The following is a 26616-nucleotide window of genomic DNA, read 5'->3' as shown; positions in this document are numbered from 1 at the left end:
AACCAAAACAAGGATCAACATTAAAGCTTGTTACTACCTGGGTAGCACCTGGGGAATTCAGGAAATTAACTGTTCACAAGCCTTCTACAGGATCTTAGGACAGAGATGTTTCTCCTCTGTAACCCCACACTGAGATTAAAAAAAGATCCAGTACCTCCAGGCTACATTTGAAGTCCAGACCCAATCAGAGTCCAGAACCAATCAGAGCCCAGAGCACCAACCTTTGAAAATATCTGGCCAATGGTACTGCAAGTTTTCCTTTTCTCAAGGCTAAATTGGAAAAGAGAAAGCAATCTTTTCTGCAAGAGCTTTAAAACTGAAAACAAGTGCCACCTGCTGGCCAGTTAGAAGAAATACATTTCCATAAAATTATTTATTAGAATCCACAGGCCTGAAAACCCACTTTTCATCACAATTTCTGTTTCCGGAGTGCTCACAATTTTAAAAAATTGAGTTAAAGTGGTATTTGAAATGGGAGCCCTTGATTTAAAATCTACTGCACTGACCACTAGACTACTCCTCACACTTGCTTCCTGCTTTGGTCAGAATGCCTGTAATAACCCGAGGCTCTCATAAAGCCTTGAATCTTTCTAGTTTCACTTTCAGGGGAGAGCGTGGGGGACAGTAACCACTGGAGAATTATAGAGGGGTCATCCCTTAATCCCTGCAGTGGTTAGCTGCTAAAATAGAGCACTTTTGTTTTTTCTTTTACCTTGGACGTGCTTGAAACAGGTTTAACTTAGACCGTCATAAATCTAACACGAACGTTTCTGCCTGTTTGATTATTGCTGTTTGATGTCCATTTTTGGGCCCTCACTACTCCCACCCAAAACATGCCCCCTTGCTATTTGGACAAACTGCAATGTTGGAAAGTTTTTTCCCACCTTTCCAAAATTGCTATTTGGATGTTTTTGGCACATAGACATCTCAAAATACCCCAAAAAGTCTATGTGCTTTGAAAATGAGTGCCATACAGGGGCATAATCGAACGGGGCGCCCAAGTTTTCCTGAGGACGTCCTCGCAAGATGTCACGGCGAAGGGGCAGGGAAACCTGTATTATCGAAACAAGATGGGCGGCCATCTTTCGTTTCGATAATACGGTCGGGGACGCCCAAATCTCAACATTTAGGTCGACCTTAGAGATGGTCGTCCCTGGTTTTCGGCGATAATGGAAACCGAGGACGCCCATCTCAGAAACGACTAAATCCAAGCCCTTTGGGTTGTGGGAGAAGCCAGCATTCTTTGTGCACTGGTCCCTCTCATATGCCAAGACACCAACCGGGCACCCTAGGGGGCACTGCAGTGGACTTCAGAAATTGCTGCCAGGTGCATAGCTCCCTTACCTTGTGTGCTGAGCCCTCCCCCCAAAACCCACTCCCCACAACTGTACAACACTACCATAGCCCTTACAGGTGAAGGGGGGCACCTACATGTGGGTACAGTGGGTTTCTGGTGGGTTTTGAAGGGCTCACATTTACCACAAAAAGTGTAACAGGTAAGGGGGGGGGGGGGGGGTGGGACTGGGTTCGCCTGCCTGAAGTGCACTGCAGTACCCACTAAAAATGCTCCATGGAGTTGGGTATGCCATTTGAGGCTGGCAAAAAATATTTTTAAAGTTTCTTTTTTAGGGTGGGAGGGGGTTAGTGACCACTGGGGGAGTAAGGGGAGGTCATCTCCGATTCTCTCTGGTGGTCATCTGGTCAGTTCGGGCACCTTTTTGAGGCTTGGTCGCAAGAAAAAATGGACTAAGTAAAGTCTGCCAAGTGCTCGTCAGGGACGCCCTTCTTTTTTCCATTATCGGCCGAGGACGCCCATGTGTTAAGCATGCCCCAGTCCCGCCTTTGCTATGCTTCCGACCAGGGAACTTTGGTCGTCCCCCCAACGGAAAGCAGTTGGGGACACCCAAAATCAGCTTTCGATTATGCCGATTTGGGCGATCCTGGGAATAGGACGCCCATCTCCCGATTTGTGTCGAAAGATGGGTGCCCTTCTCTTTCGAAAAATAAGCCTGATAGTGTGAAACTGTCCTCTTTCATAAAATTTACTATAAAATGCCATCACCAAAAGAAACCTGCTCCATACTGAAGCAATATTATTTTTAGGGCAATACAACATTCCCGCTTCAAAAATATTAAAATGTATTTACTAAATAGAAAGCAAAAGACCACTACATCTTCTAGTACTCTTTCACCTCTTCCCTGGCCTGCCTTGTATCTTCCACTTAGTTATTGTTCCTTTTCTGTACTAACTCCTAAGCAATAGAAATGTACATATGTAATTCACTTGTGTAAAATACCCAGCCAACAGTACTTGCGGTGTAAAAATGCTGATAAGCAATTATTTTTTGGACTTCTGAGTAGCTTTTAATGAGCTGGAAAATAAACACTTGAAACTTACAATTTGTAAACACCTAAGAACAGCCTAAGGGGCCCTTTTACTGAGCTACGTAAGCACCTACACACGCCCAATGTGTGTCAATTCGGAGTTACCGCCCGGCTACCGCATGGCATGCGCTAATTTCATTTTTGACGCGTGTCCACTACACGCACCAGAAATGATATTTTATTTTCTCGCACGTGGCGAAAATCGGGCAGTAACTCCAACTTGATGCGCGTAGGCGATTACCGCACGGTTAACGTGACAGACTTTACCGCTAAGTCAATGGCTGGCGGTAATGTCTCGGACCCAAAATGGACGCACGCCAACTTTTATTTTGACACACGTCCATTTTCAGCAAATATTAAAGAAAGGTCTTTTTTACAGGTGCGCTGAAAAATGGATCTGCACATGCCCAAAACATGCACCTACACTAGCGCAGACCATTTTTCAGCGCACCTTAGTAAAAGGACCCCTTAGTATATTCTTTTTGAGTGGAGAACTAAAATCTATGGCATAGCACGGCACTTAGAAACACAAATTAACGAATAAAAAACCTTGCAATTTAATTATACGCTTAGGTACTCCATATATCTAAGCATACTTAGTTTTCAAAAACGTTATTCCTCGCTTCACCTATTTAGCTTTGATCAAGTTACAGAACTCAACATCATTAATTAAGACATGGAAACAATACACAGCACAGTAAAATAACTATACAGCAAAGAGGCAGAAGCTCCTACCCTCCCCCTCAACTCAAGACTATCACTCAGAGAAGAAACCCAATGCCTCCCATCATAAACAAACCTACATCCTGGAGAAGAAATCGTCAGATGGTCACTCTAGAATTAAACAAATACCTTACTAAACAGCCAGGTTTTGTCCCTGTAAGAAAGAGCAGGCAACTACTCTCCTGTTGCAGATCTAAAGGTGTTGGTCATTCCACAACGGAGGAGCAAAACCAACAAATGCTCTCCCTCAGGTAGTTGTAAAACTTACTCTGCTTCATACTAGAACATGTAACAGTAGCTTTTGAGAAGAGCACAATGCTTCAGTGGATATAATTACATATCGGACTTGATGGGTAAGTAGGGCCCTGATAGAGCAAGGCCTTAAGGGGGTCTTTTACTAAAGCTTTGCTTGAGTTATCTGCAGCAGGGCCCATTTTATTCCTATGGGCCCTGCTGCAGATAATTTGAGCTAAACTTTAGCAAAAGACCCCCCTAAATGTCCAGCATAAAATCCGGCCTGTATCCTGCATTCAAACTGGCAACCAATGAATTTTCCTAAAAATTAGCCAGAGTCCTAGCTTTTCTCATATTTTATCAGGCTGGTGCCATGTTCCGAATCAAAGGTAAGTATTTTTTGGGCAGGAGAAGAAATAGAATATTACATTAACTAAAAGAATACAGAAGAAAGATCCTTAGATTCCACAAAATTCCCAACATATCTTAGCAGTCAAAAACAAATGATGCCTTCACCAGAGATCAACTCTTCCACTGAAAGCGTAGGGTCTAAGAATACGAGCTCAGGGTAAATATTTAGCCAGAGACATTCAGCGATTTTTTTCGCTGCCTCCGGCTATATGCCCAGGTATTCAATGCCAGGCCTTGTCCGAGCACCGGCATTAAATATCTGGGCACTATTAACACGGCAGATAACAGTTAACTGCATTGTGATTTATCTGCAATGCAGTTTATATGCAGTAATGAACTTTTCTCTATACTAACCATTTGGAAAGCAGTTGGGAATTCCCTAAATCCCCCCCTCCCAAACAGTTAATACAGATGCTTTGCAGTTACTACATGTTAATTCTGGCAATTACTATGTAACAACTGCAAAACTTTGGTGCAGTTTAGTAAATAGGCCCCTGTGGTCTATCAGAGAGAAAAAAAAAACTGCACTTGGCTCCATACTTTGCCCCCGAGCCCGAATTCCCTCAATCTAAGCGGCAAGAGTGAATCACTAATTGTGCCAAACACTGCAGATAAGTCAAGAAACACCAGTAGATTATCTCATCCCGAATCATCCACCTCATATACAGTACTTTTATACTTTGCAGGCAAATAAGAAGGCTTGAATAGAGTAAATCTTCTTTAAGAAATGTACTGCTATTTCAAAAGAAATACTTTTCTAATTTGTTCTTTAGCCTGAAAACTTTAAAAATAAGAATAAAATGGTTTCAATCACCAGCGGTAACACTACTTTATATGGTCTCATAAATTGGATGACTTCCCAGGAGATCAAAATCAATTTTAGAAATTAAGCCCATGTCCTCTCTTGTTCCCCACTGGCAATTCAATCTTTAAATCTAACTCACGTCAGACAAAAGGAAATTAATAACTATCACATCACATCCCTCAGCCCCCACTAAATTTCCCATTTTCATAAAAACATAAAATGGAAATGAAGACAAACTCAAATGCAAGTCTCTAATAGTAACATAGTAAATGACGGCAGATAAAGAACTGTACGGTCCATCCAGTTTGCCCAACAAGATAAACTCATTTTACATGGCATGCGATACTTTATATGTATACCTGAGTACTAGGACCTTCTTATACAAGTGTAAGATTAGATCCCTCACCCTGCTCTTGTTAACTGAAAATCAATTCCTGGCACCCTAAAATGGAGAACTGATAGCTGTGGGTAATTCCACGACCACCCGTTAATCTGATATAAAATTAAAACTGAAGCCCATTTTTTAAAAAAATCAGCTCTCACTTATGAAACTGATTCCCCACTACAAAATGCTCCAAAGTAAAACAATGGTTTTAATTCTGTTCTCTGGGCTCATTAATTTCTCTCTCTCAAATAATATATTTAAAATGATTAGTAATTTACCTAGTAAAAATTAATTACATAAGACAAGATAAAAAAGCTTACAGGATAATTGCTTACATGACATTTTACGCTGAATGCACAGCAACTGAACACCAGTGGATGTGGTTCCCTGGCCTTCCCATTTACTACAAAACCTCTCTGAGGGGCCCTTTTACTAAGCTGTGTAAGTATCTACCCACGCCAAAATGGAGTTATCGCCCAGCTACCGTGTGGCTCTTGCGGTAATTTCATTTTTGGCACGCGCCCGATACGTGCGGCCAAAAAATAAATTTTATTTTCGGACGCGCATATCGGACACGTACCAAGTGGCATTTGACACACGTAGGTCATTACCGCCTGGTTACCGCGTGAGACTTTACCGCTAGGTCAATGGCTGGCGGTAAGGTTGCAGACACAAAATAGACACGTGGCAATTTTGATTTTGCCGCATGTCCATTTTCAGCAAAAATTGTAAAAAGGCCTTTTGTACAAGCGTGCTGAAGAATGGATTGGTGCATACCCAAAACCCGCGCCTACGCTACCACAAGCCATTTTTCAGCGCATCTTAGTAAAAGGACCCCTGAACCTCTTGTGCCATAATGCTTTGCTAAGTGTAATCTGATGACATGTAGCAATGCAAACACATGCCTCTTAATTATATTTCACTATTAATATAAAATGCACAAGACTGAAGTAAGCCAAAAAAGCTAAGGCCTGAGAACTTGGGTTTCATTTAAGTAACAGCCCCCTCCAAATTCTATACATGACCCTCAAGGTTAGGTGCACAGCTGGGCACACACGTATAGAATAGGGCTAGCTGCATGCACAACAATTAACTAATTGCACCACATTGGCGATAAATACCAATAATTGGAATTAACTTGACTTTGTAACTTCTCTCGCATACGAATCAAAGGAGGCTTTTAGGGGCCCTTTTACTAAGCAGTGGTAATTCCACCGCGGGCTTACCGCACGCCGAACAGGAACTCTTGCCGGGCTACCGCAGCAGCCCTGCGGTAGCTCCCACCCCCAGCGCACGCCATTTCCAGCGCTGCAAAAATATTTTCTATTTTTGTAGCGTCGGTGTTTACCTGGCAGTAATTGGACAGTGCTGTGTGCTGCCCAGTTACTGCTGAGTTAGCACAGGGGCCCTTATCACAATGGGTGGCAGTAAGTGCTCCCCTCCTGAAATGGCTGAGCAGTAAGTGAAAGGGAGCCTCAGATTGCAACAAAAACATGCACTGACTCTAGTGCAGGCCCCTTTTTACCATAGTTTGGTAAAAGGACCCCTTAATGTGGGAGAGACATGGGCGCATCAGGGTTGTTCCAACTATTCTTGCACGCCGTTTATACAACAGTTGCATTATGCATCCAACTGCTGCATTTAGGTGCCACCATTTATGCCAGCCGTAGACACTGCATAAGTGGTCGCATCTGAAGTTTGATGTATAGCTGTGGACTTACTCTAGTATTCTATAACAGATTTGGGGCCCCTTTTACTAAGCTGCGTAGGCGCCTATGTGCGCCCAACGCAAGCCAAATTGGAGTTACCACCCGGTTATCGTTAGCCCTTGCGGTAATTTCAATTTTGGTACGCGTCTGAAAAATATCTTATTTTCTGGCGCGCGTAGCAGATGCGTGCCAAGTGGCATCTAACGCACGTAGGTCATTACCGCCCAAATTCTTTACTGCTAGGTCTATGGCTGGCGGTAAGATCTCAGACCTAAAATGGACGCGCGCCCAAAACCCGCACCTATGCTACCGCAAGCTATTTTTCAGTGCACCTTTGTAAAATGACCCCTTGGTGTGCAACTCTGCTGTTATAGAATATGTCTTACTTTTAACAACTTATGCTGAATTTACCCCACAACAGCAGCAAATGACTTTTTCAAAAAATTCCGAGAGAAGAGGACATTTCTCCGGTAGCTCATCCAGCGACCTCAATTAAGTGTTAAGGTGTGGGGAAGTAGAATACTTGCATAGGTTGCTGAGTCAGCTTCAAAGAGACTGTTTTAAAAAGGCCCCTTAGATTCAAAACTATATAAAGAGGAAAGGTCCCACTGAACTTCCTTTCTGAGAAGTTCCGAGAGACAAGGACATTTCTCTGGTAAGAACGCTATTTTGCTTTGTGCTTTGGGAACTTAAAGATTGGGGCTTAAAGGAGGAATTGTAGGTAAGTGTTAGGCAAAATAAAAATACAAAAAGCAAATTTTATCAACTAATCTCCATAGTGTTTTCCACTTAGATTTAAAAACTTTGTACCACAGAATTAACAGAATCTAGCAGGCACTACAGGATCTAGTTTAGTCTTCCCAATCACCCTCCCCAACACCCGCCCACCCCTAGAACAACTCTTCATTTATTGTAATTAGGGTAACAAGCAAGCTTACAGAGTTTTAAATACATTTCATTACCATCTAAGAAGGAAACACTAAATAAATCATACAATATACTATATTTATTTAGATTTGGCTCACACCTTTTTCAGTAGTAGCTGAAGGTGAGTTACATTCAGGTACACTGGATATTGCTCTGTCCCAGGAGGGCTCACAATCTAAGTTTGTACCTGAGGCAATAGAAAGTTAAGTGACTTGCCCAAGATCACAAGGAGCTGCAGCGGGATTTGAACTGGCCACCTCTGGATTGCAAGACCGGTGCTCTAACCACTAGGCCACTCCTCCACTCCCATTGGAAAACTCAATGGAATACTTCCATTGGAATAAAATGGGCCCTGCTGCAGATAACTCAACCTAAGTTTTAGTAAAAGACCCCCTTACATATCTTCACTAAAAAAAGATGTGCTGAAACTATTAAATATTCTAAAAACTGCCATTTGAATATCCATTAAAAAAAAATCCAAACTTTTAAAAACTGTTTTCCATTTGAATTTTTGCATTACCTCTATAAATAGTCAAGAAATTCACTTACCATCTTTTGATAAATTCATGCCTCCAAACACTAGCGGTCCAATGAACTGTGCCCTGATATCGCCTTCAAAGTAGACAAAAATAGAAGGAAGGTTCTTGTCTGGGTAATTGGGGATACAGGTTGTAGAAATAGCTTTGATGAATTTGACATCTGGGAATTTCCTTGCCAGTCCAGTCAAGTGCTGGTTTATTAAAGCACAGAGAGGAATGCTGAGAAAACAAAGAAAAACGAGAAACTGTACAAATACCTACAAGATTGCTAATACAGTTACAGGCCCTTTTACAAAGGCACGTAAGGGCCTACGCGTGTACAGCGGGCACCAAATCGGCATTACTGCCCAGCTACTATGTGCCCCGGGTGGCAATTCCGAATTTGGCCTGCGTCAAAAACACGCAATAGAAAATATTTTCTATTTTGTACCATGAGGCGCATACCCGACAAGTAAACAGTGCAGTTGAAGCACACTGCATGCTTACTGTCCAGTTAGCGCATGAGACCTTACTGCTAAGTCAATGGGTGGCGGTAAGGCCTCATGCCAAAAATGGACGCATGCTGGTTTTCATTTTGCCACACGTCCATTTTCTGGCCCCTTAAAAAAAAAAAAAACCGTTTTCCAGGGCGCGGTAAAAATTGGCCCAGCGCATGCCCAAAAGACACGCTCGCACTGCTGCAGGCCACTTTTTGCTGCGGCTTAATAAAATTGCCCCTTAGTAATCAGAACATGGCACTGAAAACCTGTAGATACTGCATGGACTAGTTTTGGTGAAATAGCTATTTTAAAACTTTCACACTTCTGAAGAAAATACAAATTGAACATGTTATAAAAGGTTTACTTACCCCTGTTTATACAGATGCAAAACCACCCACAGATCCTTTCCAGCTTTTGTTACTTCTTGAACATAGTCCTGTCCTGATATCTCCAACACTTCTCCAAATTTATTCCTTAGCTGGGTTGATTGCCACTGTGCTATCCTTTGCTGTCTGTGCGATAATCCAACAAAATTAACTTAAAAATAGATGCTACACATAACCCAGACACACCCCAGCCCCCAACTTCCTGTTACTACTGATCACTTCTATAAAATTACTCAATGTATAGCAATTCAGGATAGACTCTTTGGCACTAGGTAGCAAAATCTACAGAAACATTTCTGAAATTCTGTATAATTTTTTACATAATTTTATATATTAGATAATACATATTTTATTGTAAAATAGAGATTTTTTTTTAAGCTGACAAACTAATTTACATATCTGAATAATTTTGTTCTTTTTATACATGGGGACAAGGATCTCAGGGATGGAGAGATAAAGTAGAAAGAAACTGAGGAGAGAAGAGAGGATGGAGAGAAGGAGCAAGGGAAACGGGATAGGGAGGAGATTTCTCTTCCCTCAGCTTTCACCTCTTCAAGTGCAGTGCCATAACTATTTGAGAGTATAAAACACCTCACTCCACCATTCAGTGCCCCCACTCCCTCTCTCCTACTTCCTTCCACCTTCCAAGCAGACACCTCGGCTGCCCTGCATGGTTCAACCACTATATAATTGCTTTTAATTGCTCTCTTTCTTCTGTCCTATATTTTAATGGCGTTCCTTTCAATTATATATAATTTTTATTTCACTGTAAACTGCTTTGTTACGGCAGTATAACAAAAGATAATAAAACAAATAGAATCAGGGCTTTTGTCTGTTGGTACTTGAGTGCTTAGTACTGGCACCTTTTCTTTTCTCTGCATCAGCCTCTGGAAAATGACAGGAGGGAAGAGGCTGGCTTAAAAAGCAGAGTAACTCCCTGATTCTATCTGCTCCACTCTCACTGCTGCCCTCTTGATTTTGGGGTTGGGTGAAGCACAGGCCAGTTCTCTGCAGGGCACTAATAGAGCTGGCACTCCAGTCCTATATGCTGTGACCCGGGGCAAGTACAACACAACATTAGCACCTAGCAACAGTCCTACTATTAACAGTGATTAAAATTATAGGAAGCAGGATTATTATTAGTGTTTATGCATTTTTCTCTTCTTTTAATTGCTACAAGGGTGACTGTAAAGCATTTCACACATGTAAAGCAAGTTCTATGTACAGAAGTTGGCCATTATAAAATTGTACATACAAACACACAAGCTAACGAGACCACATGTACTTTTGTATGTACAATTTTATAATGGCCAACGTCTGTACGTAGAACTTGCTTTACATGTGTAAAATGCTTTAAAATCACCTTTGTAGCGATTAAAAGAAGAGAAAAATGCATGAACACTAATAATAATCCTGCTTCCTATAATTTTAATCACTGTTAATAGTAGGACAGTTGCTAGGTTCTACTGTTGTGTTGTACTTGCTCTGGATCACAGTATATAGGACTGGAGTGTCAGGTATTACTGCCCTGTGCTTCACCCAAACCCCAAATCAGGAGGGCAGTTGCTAGATTCTTCTGTTGTGTTGCACTTGCCTCTGGTCCACATATAGGTGTTCTTGGCGCAGCATCTGGGTAGCACTGGGCAGAGTTGCAACTTAAGGACTAAATTACATTTAAACTCTGGACATGGCATACAAAAGGGAGGCTGCATGTGGCCCACTCCCTGCAAAAATCGAACGATATCCAGGTGAGCCGCAAGAGACGTCTTCTGTAGCTGGCCTCTAAAACAGGCCAAAGCCACAAACTGAACTTTTAGAGAACCCAACGCTGGTCTTTTCTGAAGACCTGCTCGAATGTGCGCATTCTGAGCAGAGAAGGAAGATGGTATTCTGAGTGCAAACTAGACTTGTACGTCCTCCACACCCTCACATATACCATGGATATAGAGCGTTTCCAAGCCTGAAGCAAGGTAGCAATGATGAAATCAGAATAACCTTTTCATCTCAACTGAGCCCTTTCAACAGCCAAGACGTAAGACCAAAGGGGCACGGATCCTCCATGAGCACTGAACCCTGCATCAGTAGGCCGTGTACCTGTGGAAGATGGAGATGACCCTCATCCTGTCCTGCAGTTAAAAATCAGGTCTGCATTCCATGGCCTCCTTGGCCAATTTGGGCTACAAAACTTATTCGATCCCAGTGCAATGTGATCCTTTTTAACATGCGACCAATCATGGGCCAAGGAGGGAAGACATACAGTAGATGCGTCTCCAACCAGGGCATCGACCCTCATCAAACCAGTTCTGTCCAAAGGCTTTTCGTTGCCATCAAGTCTAGAAGTGGAGAACCCCATCGGTCCACTATCAGCTGAAACCTCTGGACAGATAGTTCCCATTCTCCCTAGTCCAAGGAGTGCATGCTGAGAAAGTTCATCTCCACATTCAAGGATCCCATGATGTGAGCTGCTGACAAGCAGAGAAGATTTTTCTCTGCCTGAGTCATGAGGGAGGCCACCTCCACCACCATCGGACAACTGAGGGTCCCACCTTGCTTGTTGATATAAGCCACCACGGTCTCATTGTTGGAGAAAACTTGTACCGGGGCCCCAGCCAGTAAGAAGCAAAATTGCATAAGGAATTCTGCACTGCCCAGAGCGCCAAGCGATTTATCGACCATCAAGACTCCTGTTCAGTCTGGGTGCCTGTGCCAGATGGAACCTGTAAAGAGCTCCAAACCCAACTTGCTGGCATCTGTTGTCACCACCTCCCATTGTGTTATCGAAAAATGAGCTCCGACAGTCAAATTTCTGGCCGACAACCACCCATGCACAGTCCGTCTGGAATTCAAGAAGACGAAGGTCATACTTCTGTGACCTCGGAGACCAGCAGCTGAGATGAGACTCCTGTAATGGCCACTAATAAGCCCTTGCCCATGGCACCATTTCCATCACCGCCATCACTGACTCCAGAATCTGCACATAGTCCCAGACCCTGGGCCTACCTTAACTATGGAGAAGAGTCAGTTGAGCCAGCTTCGACCTCCTGAGCTCCGTGAGGAAGATCCTCTCCCATGCTGTGTCAAACAGAACGCCCAGATACTCCAGCATCTGCGATGGAGTTAGTCTGCTCTTCCTGATCACCCAATCCAATGATGACTGCAGAAGACAGGCAATTTTGTCCGTCGCCAACATACTGTCTGAATAGAATGACGCACGAATGACCCAGTTGTCGAGATACAGGTAAACTCCGATTTCCTGGCACCATAGAAACAACGCCACCACCACTATATCCTTTGTAAAATGTTCTTGAAGATGTGGTGAGACTGAGGGCAAAGCCCTGAACTGGAAGCAACAGCCCAGTACTGAAAAATTTAAAACTTTGATGCAGTGGCCCTATGGGTATATGAAAGTATGTCTTCTTGGGATCGAGGGCGGTGAGAAATTCTCCCACTTGAACCAAGGCTATGACTGCTCTTAGTTTCTCCATGCAAAAGCGAGACACTCAGAGGCAGCGGTTTAGACATTTGAGATCTAAGGTGTATCTAAGGTGCCTTCCTTCTTTGGAACAATGAAGTAGATGGAGTATCTGCCTTGTCCCTGTTTGGCCTGGAGAACTGGAAAAATGGCCTGGAGTGCCAGCAAAGAATCTATGGTGGCCTGAACCTCGACCACCTTGGTTCCCAACTCCAACTTGTAATGTTCTGCAAGAACCCCTGGTCTGACATGATTTTGGCCCACTTCTCTCAAATCTCCTGAAGACGTCATCCTACCAGAGGAAGAGAAGAGTGGACTAGTCTTGCATCATTGCGAAGCTCTGCAGGAATTGGCCATTCTAGCTGACTGATAGAAGGACTTCCTGTCCACATGAAAGGAAGACTGGTGTGCCTGAAAGCAGGACATCTGATCATACTGCTGACAACCAGCCGGTACCATCTGCTGTTTCAAAGAAGAGATCAAGAGTTACCTGAAGATGGACAACCAGAAGCTTTTGGTTTATCCTCCGACAATTCCTGTGGCTTAGTTTCTTCCAGTTCTTTCACCAAGTTACTGAGGTCTTCTCCAAATAGTCACTTGCCTCAAAAAGACAGTTTAACTAGATGTGACTTTAACGCTGCTTCCACTGCCCAGTGCCGCAACCAGAGTTGCCGATGTGCAGTGACAGCCAATGATATACTTTGGGCCGTAACCCCTAACATGTCATAAATAGCATCCGCCAAGTGGCTGATGCCACTTCAGACATGCTCTTGCCACAAACAAGCTGCACAATATTGCTTGAAGGCCCAAAGAGGCCACTTTAAAAAGGCTTGTTTCAGTGAGCCTTCTAGCTTCCTATCCCTTTAGATCTTTTAGGACAATGACCCCTTCCACCAGCAAGGTGGTCTTCTCAGTCACTGCTGTAACCAGGGAGTTCGCCCTGGGAAGCTGCAATTTATCTTTCTCCTCCAGAACTAACAGGTAGAGGCGAGTTATGGCTTTTCTCCACTCTCAGCCCCACGTCCAGTGAGACCCATTCTGCTATAATCAGGTTCTGAATGTCTGGATGCATCGAGAAGGCCTTAGAAGGCCTTCTAAGCCCCTTCGTGATTTGACAAAGATGGAGCTCCTGATGCTGAAGCAGAAAGCTCCTCACAGGAAAGCGCTGCCAGGCTCTCAGAAATAAGAGTAAAGAGCTCCTCTTTATGAAACAACCTCAGTACTTTCAGATCATCCCCCTCCTCTAATAGCTCCTTCAATGATAGCTCCTCTGAACAGACCAAGGCCACATCAGATAAGGAGGGAGATGCAGAGATAAATGCCCACTCCTGGGAGATCTCTTAGGAGACAAAGAGGCAGCAGGGCGAGAAAGTGAACCATCTTGCATCAACTGTGACAGTCCCTGCTTCAGTCAATAGGCCTGGTGTAAGAGCAATATAAACTCCGGAGAAAACAAAGACTCCAATGCAGCTGAATGCTCTGTTGGGCCCTGAGTCTATAAAATGGTGGCTGTGCTCCACGGATGATCAGACAGAGGCTGCTCCTCACTGCCAGTCAGCCCCCACCCCCCCCAAAATGGCTCCTGTTACCATGCTCTCCTGCATCAAACTGAATACTGGCCCTGATGGAGAACTTGACGAACCTGGCATATTCGGATGCTGTGCCAAATCTGAAGATGTGCTGCCGCTGACTGTTTCCTCTATGTCCTGCAGGACTCCCAGCTTCCACACACTGCAATGCCCCAACGGCGGCCACTGGGTTCCACATTCAGAACACCACTTAACTGCTTCCATGGGAGTCGCAATCACCCCGACTGTCACAAGCACAGTACAATGTGTCCCCAAGCAGTAAGTCAGCATCTCTCCCCTGCACCAAGTAGAACTTGCAGCCTTCCAAGTGGTTCCGAGTCAAAGTTTAGTCAGACATACCACTGCTGGCTGCTTTCCCCCAAGCTCACAATCTCCACAAGTCTTTAACACAGATGAGAAAGGCAGTACTGATACTCTGTCCCATGCTCTGCAGCAAATCTCTTCCTTCTCCTTATTATTTTTTTTTCTATAAGGTTGTTGTGCTGCAAAAGAGAGCTCCACAAGAAACAGGGGAAGAGGTGAAGGGAGGGAAGAAGAAGATTTGCAGGGCATCAGAGAGAGGGATCTGACGACCTCCAGATATGACTCTGCAGACTCAAGTCATCTGCAAAGCTCAATGGGGACCAGCTGACCAACTGGACCAGGAGCAAAGCACTGAGAACCAGTGGCTGAAAAGTGGGTCCATCTACCTGCTGGAAATAGAAAATACTGAGCAGCTGGACTGGATGCCAAGAGAGAGATGTCTCAGTTCAATTTTTGGCTCTCTCTGTCCATCTGCTGGTTGAAGAACACAACTATCCCACAAGTTCTAGAATAATGGAAAGCTACAAGTCTAGCCTTATATTGGCATATTGAAAGCAGCAGGATCTATGAACCATTGTTATCTTCTGACAACTGAGATCCCCCCTCACAATAAAAATGTATTCACATTTATCTATAGCTTTTTTCGTGTATGCCAGTGTCCTATTTAAAAAATATATATAGGAAAATGCTTTTTTCTATTGTATCTTATCACAAGCATAATTAGAAGGTTAAGTAAACAAAAAGACAAAAAGGAAATCACTTATGATCAAAATAAAAAAATAGATTTGTAATTTCAGTTGAGCAAATCTGTTCTTTTCTTTCCTACAGTTTTTCCTCACATGCATTATATTCACGAAACTAATTAATTTAGGGGGTCTTTTACAAAGGTGTGGTAGCATGATTCGCATGCGCTAAACATTAGAGATGCCAATAGGAATATCTGCGCCAAAATCTATAGCGCTCATTTGTAAAAGGTCTACTTAGGTAACTACAGAAGCAAAAATGATTTTTCTGACCTGTACATCTCTATGGCTCGTTCATCTTCCTCATTAAAGTCATCTTCATTTTCTTCAAGCTCCTCCAAGGTCATGTCTTCATATGTTTTCACTGAAATAAGCAAATATATTGGCATGAGGCACTCTGCACCAACAGCAACTTCCAGGAGCTTCTTACAGTGCAACCAACCTTTTCTGCATTCAGACAACTTTCAGTAGTTCTTGTGGTAAAAAAGACAAAATGTTGTTGTGGCCTGGACATCCTTTATAGAAGAAGACAGAGTCGCAAGGCATGTCATGGGAATATCATTTTATTTTTCAGTAACCACATATCATTAAAAGTGACACAAAAGTCGATGGCATCTTACAGACTGATTTACTGAGGCAGGGGCTGAGGACAGGAGCCTGTTCTGTCACGTGCATAACTTATATTGCCGTTGTATTATTCCATACAAAGAAGACATCCAAGCCAGGCCCAAATGGCTTCTGCAAAGTCTCTATCTAGGCCTGCTGCCATGATGTCTCCTATCTTATAAAGTAGTACTAGCTCACAGTAGCAGCAATTCCAGCCAGAAAATTCAGCATGGAGTCCGCAAGGCCTCACGTGCTGCCAAACTCTGTACTGTAACCTTCACTCATATGAAGTTCATCTGGCTTTTAAAAATGACAGTACCTAAGGTGCTAATTTTTGAAACAGAAAAACGTCCAAAAGATGGTGTAAAGTAGTAGATGGACGATTTGGACGTTTTTCTGCAATAATGTTACATGGACAAAACGTTGAGCCCAAAAAAATAGAACACTTTTGTCCAGACCTGTTTCAGTAATGACTAAGTGCTAAAAAGGTATCCAAACTGACCAGATGACCATTGAAGGGATGAACGTATGATTCCCACCTAATCCTCCAGTGGTCAATGACCCCCCTCCCACTCCCCTAAGAAGTGAAAGCAACAGTACATACCAGATACTATGATAGCAGCAAGAAAGTCCCTGGAGTAGCCTAGTGGTTGGTGCAGTGGACTGTAGAGAAGGGAACTCAGGCCCATATCCTACTCTAACTGGTACACTTGTGGTGGAAAGTGTGAGCCCTCCAAACCCCACAAAATACCTACTGTACCTACATAAGGTAACACCTGCAGGCTTACAAGCTATTGTAGTGGTATACAGGTGGGTACAGTATATTTGTTTGCTATTTCTGGAGGGCTCACCATACAATATAAAAGGGTTATGGTGAGATGTGTACCTGGGACCTTTTATGTGACTTCCATTGAAGTACCCCCTAGGCTATCCCAGTGCTCTGCTGGGATGTCTGTGTGGTCATTCTACTAAAAATCCCAACGCCCAGACATCCCAATAGTTTATTTTTGTATGCGTTTCCTAGGACATTTTTTTTATTTAATATTGTACCAAAAGATAGATGCATTGAGTACAAAAACGTCTAGAAAATGGCAATTTTTGAAACAAAAAACCAGCAATTTTCGAACCAGAAAAACGTCTATGTTCACCACTCGATTTTTGGACGTTTTCAACAAATCATCCTAAATCGGACTTAGAAGTCATATCAAAAATGCCCCTCCAAGTTTTTAACATGTTTTTTTACCCTTGAGTATTTATATTCTGTTGAGACATATAAATTCCTCTAAATCCCGGTTACTGCCGGGTTAGCGCGGGAGGCCCTTACTGCCACCTTAATGGGTGGCAGTAAGTGCTTCCTCCCCTCCCCCCCCTGAAATGGCCGCACAGCAAGTGCTTCACTTGCTGCATGGCCATTTCTTGAAAAAAACCGAAGACCTGCCTTTTACCCGCTGTGGTTAAAGGGGGCCTTGGTGTGTGTTTTTGATGTGCACTGAGGCCCCCTTTTACTGCTGCAGGTAAAAGGACCCCTTAATGAGTGACTGCTATTTGGCAGTAATCAATTTAACGCTGAGGCTGCAGTAAGTCACTTTCACCCAAACAATGACTGACTGTACACTGAAGTCTCCCCATTCACATAATAACATTTTCTTTGAGTACTGGTTTACAAAAGGGTTTCTTCTTAGGCCTTTATAAAATATGCATCTTATTTTTCTAAAAAGGAGTTGCTTTTTTGTGGACAGAAGATATATATATATTCCCAGATGTGGCCAAAGTGATGCAATTAAGGCATAAAACCTTCTTGTAGCTAAAGTCCAAAGTTTTAGCAGCAGGAGGCACTTTCTTTTTAAATTTCCCTGTAAGTGCCTGCTCAATCTAGGTAGTAAATCATATATTTTCATTGACCCTTTACAATTAGGAAGTTTTCTTGTAACTAAGGTTGGATCTCCTCCCTAGTTCTTAATTTCAGCTGGGTTGTTAGTTAGGGGTATAATTTAAATTTCTCAAAGCCAATGGTTTTTACTTTTTGATCACTCAGTTTGGGCAGTTTTTATGTTTGTCTCATCCTCAGCTCTCTATAATGTGAACTTGTATGCCATTGGTATACGTAATTTTTTCTTTTTTGCTTAATGATTTTCTTGCATATTGCCTTTATTATTATCACTGTGTGATAATTAAACAAACTTTTCAGAAATAAAAAATATGCATTTTTTTTGGACTTCACAAAGGTATCCTCATAAAATTACTCCTTCAGAGTTTGCCTCTAATGCAAGTAGTAGAAAATGCTCAAGTTCAATACATGAAGGGCCCTGTTTACTAAGATGTGCCAGTGTTTTTTAACACGTGCTAAACTTAGAGACACCCATATATTCCTATGGGTGTCTCTAGCATTAGCGTGCTCTAAAAACTCTAGCGTGGCATAGTAAAGAGGGTCTGAAGTGACTTAGCAGAGCTGAGTGTTGTTTTAAACCTTTTCTACCTATATCTAACTAAAGCTGTAGACACCTAATCAGTATAAAATACTTATGAAATGATTTTGTACAAGAAACAAACCTGATTCATTTAGTCTACAATACTATAATGCTCCCCTCACTTTTGTTACAACTTGCATGTCCTTCTCCATTAATAGAATAAAAATCAGAAATTTTAAAAAGGAGTTTTCATATGTAAACCATGATGCAGGCACGTTAAAGGCCTCTTATAAAATTACACCACATGTCACCACATACAGTATATGTGGTGACAGAAGAATCATGCTTTTTAACTTATACCTTTCTCCTTTGGCTGTATTATGTGAGAGCTGGGGTTTTAAGTTTCGTTTCTTTGCAGATGATATCCAAATCATTATTCTTATGAAGGAGGATCAGGTGCAGGTCATGTCTGACCTCAATTGCAAACTTGTTCTTTTGGAAAAATGGTTAATGGATCATGATTTGATTTTGAATGTAAATAAATCTGCCACTTTGTGGCTTCCTCAAAAAGGTAAGCCTCTGACTATTCTTCCTTCCATTGGTGGTTGTCTCATTCCCTTTAAGGTCGATATATTGATTCTGGGTTTTTATTGTGATAATGCTTTGAAATTTGATAAATTAATCAGGTTATTAAGTCTTGCTACTTTCAAGTGAGGCAAATCCAGCAGCTTAAGCCTCTTGACTCGATCCAATCTGATTAAGTCATGCATTTGAGAAAAGCAGAATTGATTATTTTATTTGTTACATTTGTATCCCACATTTTCCCACCTATTTGCAGGCTCAATGTGGCTTACATAGTACCAGAGATGCGTTCGCAGACTCCGGTGTGAACAAATACAAAGTGATGTTGTGGCAAAATAAGGTTCATGTGGAACAGTCAGCGGAAGAGTTGTGTTGTGTCCATTATGTACTTTTGTTGTGTTGCAGAGATCAGGCATTTAAGTTGGATCGGTAGGGTATGCCTTTTTGAACAGGTTAGTTTTTAGTGATTTCCGGAAGTTTAAGTGGTTGTACGTTGTTTTCAAAGCTTTTGGTAATGCGTTCCACAGTTGTGTGCTTACGTAGGAAAAACTGGATGCGTAGGTTGGTTTGTATTTAAGTCCTTTGCGGCTTGGATAGTGCAGATTTACATATGATCGTGTTGCTTTGGATATGTTTCTGGTTGGTAGGTCAATGAGGTCTGTCATGTATCCCTGGGCTTCACCATATATAATTTTGTGAACCAGAGTACAGGGTTTGGCTTTAACCAGCCAGAAGGGGCTTCAGCTTGTACAAAACACTGATAAGTGTAAAGTAGTCAGTGGGAAGAGAACTTATCATATAACACTGATTTTAAAGGATCTGCATTGACTACCTGTATCTGCTTGACTTGTTTTCAAGACTTTGTGCTTGGTCTTCAAGGCTTTTTTTTTTTTTTACATTCTCCAGAATATCTTTTAGAAATTTTGGTTCAACGGGATCAGCATTTTTTTCTTTGCTCTTCACAGCACAGTTTATTGCAACTTCCTTCACTTCAAATGATTAAATTAACTTCCACTAGAAAGACAGCCTTCAGCTATTTATTTATTTAGATTTTGCTCACACCTTTTTCAGTAGTAGCTCAAGGTGAGTTACATTCAGGTACATTGGATATTTCTCTGTCCCAGGAAGGCTCACTATGTTTGTACCCGAGGCAATGGATGATATTCACTACCTGCTAATGTCATCAGAATGACCAGCTAATTAGGGTTTCAAAAAAGTACTGAAAACCTGGCTTTTTAAAACTAATTTTATTTAAGTGTCTGATTGTAACAGTTCAGTTTTATTGTTCTGTTTTGAGCATATTTTTTTGTAAACCGCTTTATGTACTGAGAGGTATATCAAGTCAATAAATCCAATCCCATTCATACTTTTAAGCAACACAATAATAGGCACGTTTAGGAGGAGCGTGGGCAAAATCATACAACATGTGCACATTTACACCAGTCCTGAGCTGCTCTAAGTGTGGGTGGCCACGTTTAGCCATGATTGTGGCATCTTTGTATCTTTATAAAATAGCCTCAAAATAGATGCCTACTTGGCTTCCCAACCTAGGTGACCTGTAATAAAATTGCTCTTATAATGTGCAGTTTGGAGAAAAGAAGCATTTTTCTATTTGCAGTGTGAAAATTGGAAATCATCAAGTGTTTGACAAGATTTTCGTATCCAGGAGTCTCTGGAGATATTTATAGACCTCAGTAAATCATAAACCGAACACAAAAGCTCTGCTATCTCGTTAACAATACCAACCACTGCATAAAACATAACATCAACCTCAAGAAACTCATTAGATGTATAGCATGTTTTGCTAATGTTGTAATGAACAAAATATGGATTATTTCTAACACAGATATATACAAAACTAGTAAAAAAAGGCCCGTTTCGTTATGAAATGAAACGGGCGCTAACAAGGCAATCCCCCACCCTCCCTCGCTGTCTCGCTCTGTCACTGAGTTCCAGACCCCCCTCCCACCCAGTTCAAAGCCAGCCACCCTCCCTCCCACCCACAAAGGCCTCCCCCACCCACCCATTTCAAGGCCCCCTCACGCCCCTCCCACTGAGTTCCAGAATCTCCCCTCCCTCCGATTTCAACACCCCCCCCTGTGTTACGGACCCTTGGACCCCCTCTGCCGCGACCCCCTCCTTCCCGACGAAAACACTCCCCCGCCGCCGTCGCATACCTGTGCTGACGGGGGACCCCAACCCCCAACAGCCAAAGTTCTCTTCTCGTCTGTGCCAGCGTGTTGCTTGCTGAATGATCATCTGTTGAAGTTTCTGTGCGTGCGTCTGATGTCAGACGCACGCACAGAAACTTCAACAGATGATCATTCATGAAGCAACACCCCGGCGCAGCCGAGAAGAGAACTTTGGCTGTCGGGGGTTGGGGTCCCTCGTCAGCACAGTTACGCGATGGCGGCGGGGGAGTGTTTTCGTCTGGAAGGGGGGATCCAGGGGGTTGCGGCATGGGGGTCCAGGGGTCCGTAACGCGGGGGGGGGGGGGGGGGGGTTGAAATCGGAAGGAGGGCGGAGTCTGGAACTCGGTGGGAGGGGCGTGAGGGGCACACATCATGATGGTGCCTAGCAGACCACAGGAGCTACGGTCCCAGGCAGGACAGAACGTTGGAGGTGAGAATTATATATATAGATCTGCCAAAGAATTTCTAAACCAAAACATCTGGTATATGTTGAAGCCTCACGCACCGACTGACTGTTGCTGCAGTATCTGCTCTCCGTCCACCTCTTCTTCTTTTGTTTGCTCCTTGGGTGGAAGAATTCCCTTTTTACGTAGAATGTCATTCCACTCTGTATCTGCATTGGGGTCCTAGAGCAGAAGAGAAGATTTTATTATTATTTCTTTCTTTAATAGAAGACTAACTTTTTTCCATGAAGGATCAAAAGAATTTCCTGCCTGCTCCAAAAAATATTCCGATATAGCTTATGAATACACTCGGGCCAATATTCAGTCGGTGGCAGTCAATGTTTTTATGTTCACTGCCAGCTGTATTCTTGGATATTCAATGCCAGGACAAGTCCGGGCACTGACAGTGAATATCCGGTTATGTGCTGGCTGCTAAAACTTATGTGATTAAGTGCAATATTTAGCCCTTAACTGCATAAGATGAACTGCATAAGACTGCTTTTTATGCGGTCCAATCTATACAGTTAAGGGCTGAATATTGGCATGCCTAGAGATCTGCGCTGAATCCAAGCGTATTCTATAACATCGCATGTAACTTAATTGGCTTAACAAGCCAATCAGCGCTGTTAACAGCACTTAACAAGCAATAATGAGCAATAATTAGAATATGCACAACTCAAGAGTATTCTGTAATGAACTGTGTGTAAGTGTTCATGTATGCAAGCAAAAAGGGGCATGGTTATGGGCGGGGCGCATTCCAAACTTAAGCGCATTATTATAGAATATGGCCCTCTGCGCCTAAATCTAAGTGCCAGGATTTACGCCATGGATACGTATAGTTTTAGGCACTATGATATCGACTAAGTGTATTCTATACACCGCGCCTAAATCTAGGCGCTGCTTATAGAATAAGCTTACACAACTTATAACGGACAAAAGCAATTATTGCATAATGTATCTGTTGGGTGGTATGGGTGTCTCATAACATTTTCGGACACTATAGGTCCGTCAACTTGTATTGTAACTCACAAGTTTTTTATGCCTGATAATTAATAGCCTTAATAGTGGATAAAAAATAATATAATATCCAGGCCTAAATATATGACAGTTATAGGGTACTACTGGTTGGCTGGGGGTGTTCGATGATTACGAATTTATACAAACTTGTGAGTTACAATACAAGTTGACGGACCTATAGTGTCCGAAAATGTTATGAGACACCCATACCACCCAACAGATACATTATGCAATAATTGCTTTTGTCCGTTATAAGTTGTGTATTTTTACAATATAATTTTTGGACAAAGCATAGCCATTACATTTGTATATTTTCTTATACATTTGTATATTTTTGTATTGTATAGAATAAGCTTAGGCAGAAATGTTTTCCACGCAGATTTTTTAAGTGTCATATATAGAATCTGGCCCTAAGTGTGAATATTCAGCAGGGCTAACTGGTTAAGTGCTACTGAATATTCATGGTTAGCCATGGACAAGCAATTTAAACAGCTAGGAGCCTCTCCTGGCTGTTTAAAATTGCTTTGAATATAAGGTGGACTATAGTCAAATCAAATCATCCTTCATATCAGCTTTGACAGAATTGTTTAAATTGGGGACCTATTTTTGGATACTGGAACTCGCTTGATGTGCAGATGAAGCCATTAAAAAATGGAAGCCCAAAAGGTGAAAGACCAAAACAAGTGAAGAATCCCTTCCAAATGTTCAAACATCAATGGACTGTAGGGGTATTTCCCTGTGTGTCTCACATTGCTGGTCTTGGCCTGTATAATCCTATGGCATCAAGATGGAGGCTGTAACCTATGACCTGCACAGCAGTGATTTAGCTAATTCAGCTTACTGGAAAATCACTAGCAGACATGTCACACCAAGGACATGCTGTGGGCAAACCAGCCCCCCCTTAGGGAGAGAACCAGAAAATGCATACCACAATGTAACAACTTGAAGGTCAAGAACAACGGACCCTTCTTGTCATACAGTGAGGTGAAGAAGATCCAGATTGGGTTCCTGCAGTCACCTGACCGAGAGGTACGGGGAAAAGCGGGAATAAGGAGAAATCAGTTAGTCGGAAGCCCTGGAAGAGGGTGGAAGCGGACAAGAAGACGAGTGAGAGAGACCTGATAAGGTCCACCATCTTGTGAACTGTGTTTCGGGAGGAAGTAGCGTTGGTTCAGCCGTACCAGCCAGAGTGACTGTGACCCTGTTGTGCAGAGGCCCTGGGATAATTCTGAGGCTAAGACTCGCTGTAAAAGTCAGCTTGAGTCGGAGAAGTAACCTGTGCCCACATCCAGGAGACTGCCCGAGAGAGAGACAGCCTGGTGAGTGACACAGTGATTTATTTCCTATTAGTCTGGGATTATTGTTCAGAGTTTGCCTTAGCCAGGATAGGTTACCTCGTGACTCTTGGTCAGGAAGATAAGCTGCTAATAACTGTACTACCTCGTAACATAGTTGTAGCTTTACCATTACCAATCAGTGGTGTGATTCATACAGTAACAGTAAGAATCAGTGTGCAGTTGTGACAATATAGTTTGTAATTTTATCAGCCATATTTTTGTATTCAGCTAAAGCTTTGCCAGAGTTTCTATATTTGTAACTTATCTATAATTTTCTTATCTATAATAAAGATAAGATATATATTTCAGCCTGGTTTTTCAGTTTCATTTCTCTCTATCGGAAGTAATTGGCGTAGGGCCAATCCAAGGTCCCCCCCCTCCCCTAGACCGAGTACAGAGTATTTTGCTTGCAGATAGTTCTGTTTGGGGAACCTTGGCCACCGTTGACGCTGGGGGGGGGGAAGGGGGGGGGGGAGATTTCTCTAATCAGTATCACCTGTGCTACAATCCTACAGGACAGATTTACTGAAGATCTCATTTTATGAAACAAGACCTGCTTACTAACAGCTTATATAATGCATTGTTGCTAAGATCATATTTACATGATAATTAAGAAATGGTGTGTCATCCTGATCCAGTCCGAGTGGTAGGTCCTCATTAGTAGAAGCTCTATGCTGGGCTGCCTTCAGCATGATAACATTGCTTTAGCCGTTATCTCCGAGTGAGTACTAAGCTATTTATTTATTGGAATTTATTAACCACCTTTACTAAGAGAATTCATCTAAGATGGTGTATGGTAAATCTAGATTTACTAAATTTAAATCTAGCCCAATGTTCTCACCCAAGGATTTGAGTAAAACAATACTATCATAGTGGGGAAAGCCCAGCGTGGAGCATCTATTAGTGAAGACCTACCAGTTGGACAGGATCAGGATAACACTCCGTAATTTAGTTATCACTCAAATATGATCTCAGCAACACACTCCAGTACTGAAGACATATATCTTTAGAAACCAACATTATTACAGCATTGCTCAACTTTGCTGTTCAATGTGTATGTTTTCTGATTCTGTGTCATGTTACTTCATTTCTAGGATTCAATTTGCCAACCCCAAGTTTACTTCATTGGTTTTATTTGCACTTCTGTTTGATCATCTCACTGTCCATATGCTGTTAACAAAATTGTAGGTTTTATGTAAAGCTGTACCTGCCTTAGGTGAATCTCTTCATAAGGGTAGCTAACATACATACTTAATAATAAAATAAAATAATGTTTTTGAAAAAAGCAGTACATGTACCTGTTTAATATAATGAACAAGCACTTCAAACTTGTGGCTGTAAAATGTGGGCAAGGTTGAAATGTTTCCTATCTTTACAATATAAGGCATCAAGGCGGCATCTATTTGGAGCCTGTCCTATAAAAGTAGGCATCTAAAACCACAGAACTGATGTTAAGTCCTTGTATCTAGCATAACTGTACATCCCAACCATACTCCACCCATCATCAAACTATGTGCTATCACATTTAGATGCCATGTTACAGAATAGGTACCGTCGGAATATTGGAATTCACATGCCTATGTGTTCACATATGCTAGTATTTGGTCATTTATGCTTATTCTTGACACCTAATTGTTTGTGCCCTCTTTTTAGAATTATCCCCATATTTATTAAAATTTTATGCTATTTTAAAGAAAAAAAAATCATTCTAAATAGTTTGCAGGTACAAATAAAACCATTTAAAGGATAAAAACAAGAATGATTAGTTAAGCTAACCGTAAGCCTGAGCAAATGTTTTTAACGCCTTTCTAAAAACCAAAGAATGTTGTTCTTTCAGCTCCAGTGGCAGCTGGTTCCAACGCTCCAACCCTACCACTCTAAAAATCTGCTTTCTTCACGTCACCTGCTTTTTTTTGTTTTCAAATAGAGAAAGAGAGAGACTAATGGGCTCACCTTCTACTGCCTGCTGGAAACTGAGAAAATACTGAGGCTGGGGTCACATGGCCAGGGCTCTTATTGGCTCTCTAGAGTCAGAGGTTTCTCAGTCTCTACCTGCTGGAAGGTGTGCACAACCCATCAATCCAACCCTGGGCCGGTCCGGAGGGACGCTAAGGAAAAATGTGTCGTCTTCACATCACCTGCCTAACATCACCTCTTTCTGGATTTATAACAGAGCGGTTTTTTTTGTTTCAGATCTCAGAGCTCTCTTTGGAATAGAAAATATCAAAAGTGCCCTTAGAAATTGTGGTTTCGAATTCTGAAGTACCACTACCGTAGTACCATCAATTTATTGACAATGCTCCTTCACTGCAAGCCAATATAACTGAAATAATAAAAGGTAAAACACTCATCTCTTTTCCCCAGCAATAACCTAGCTGCAATATTTTGGAGGAGCTGGAGTTTCTTCAAAAATTTTGCCATGATCCCAATATACAAAACATTGGAGTAATCTAAGATAGACAGCACTGTTCTCCAAATAAGTTTGCAGCTGTCAAATAGCCTTTAGTTTTAAAAACAGCACCGAGTCACATAACCGATCTGTTCCTGTCCTACCCCATTATTCTGCCAGACATCTCACTACAGTTACCCAAGAGATATCAATGTATGATCTAGCTGAAGAACCAAAGTAAGATCTCCTTGGCCAACAGCTCCTAATCCTCTTCTATATATCACCATTATAGTGTACAACAATCAAGCAACCTCTGTTTATATTCAGCATTTAGCCCATCTCCTAAAGTTCAAAAATAATGCCTTGCTCTGTGATTTTTATTTTGGCTGGTGATGAAAACATCTGCTTATTGGGAACTAGACTGAAACTTCAAACTCGTGTCACCAAGCAGATTTCAATCCCTATAACCTGAGTATTTAAACCAAATGACTCAAGCAGAGGTGGACAAACTATGTCCTGCGAGTTAAATCCACACCGTAGGAAATGTCAATC

General features: G+C 42.2%; 1 protein-coding gene across 1 annotated transcript in view; it reads right to left on the bottom strand.

Annotated features, from left to right (window-relative positions):
* PDCL3 (phosducin like 3) overlaps positions 1–26616 on the bottom strand; it is a 36948-nt gene that overhangs the window by 3991 nt on the left and 6341 nt on the right. The window contains exons 2-5 of the mRNA XM_030201425.1: positions 21384–21504; positions 15364–15454; positions 8966–9109; positions 8129–8337 (exon numbers count right to left, since the gene is read on the bottom strand). Of these exons, the coding sequence (XP_030057285.1) occupies positions 8129–8337; positions 8966–9109; positions 15364–15454; positions 21384–21504 (565 nt within the window). The remainder of the gene's footprint in view (positions 1–8128; positions 8338–8965; positions 9110–15363; positions 15455–21383; positions 21505–26616) is intronic.

This window comes from Microcaecilia unicolor, chromosome 4 (assembly GCF_901765095.1).
Source record: "Microcaecilia unicolor chromosome 4, aMicUni1.1, whole genome shotgun sequence".
Lineage (NCBI taxonomy): Eukaryota > Metazoa > Chordata > Amphibia > Gymnophiona > Siphonopidae > Microcaecilia > Microcaecilia unicolor.
Note: the sequence above shows the minus strand (reverse complement) of the source record. Positions and strands in the feature narration are given on the sequence as shown.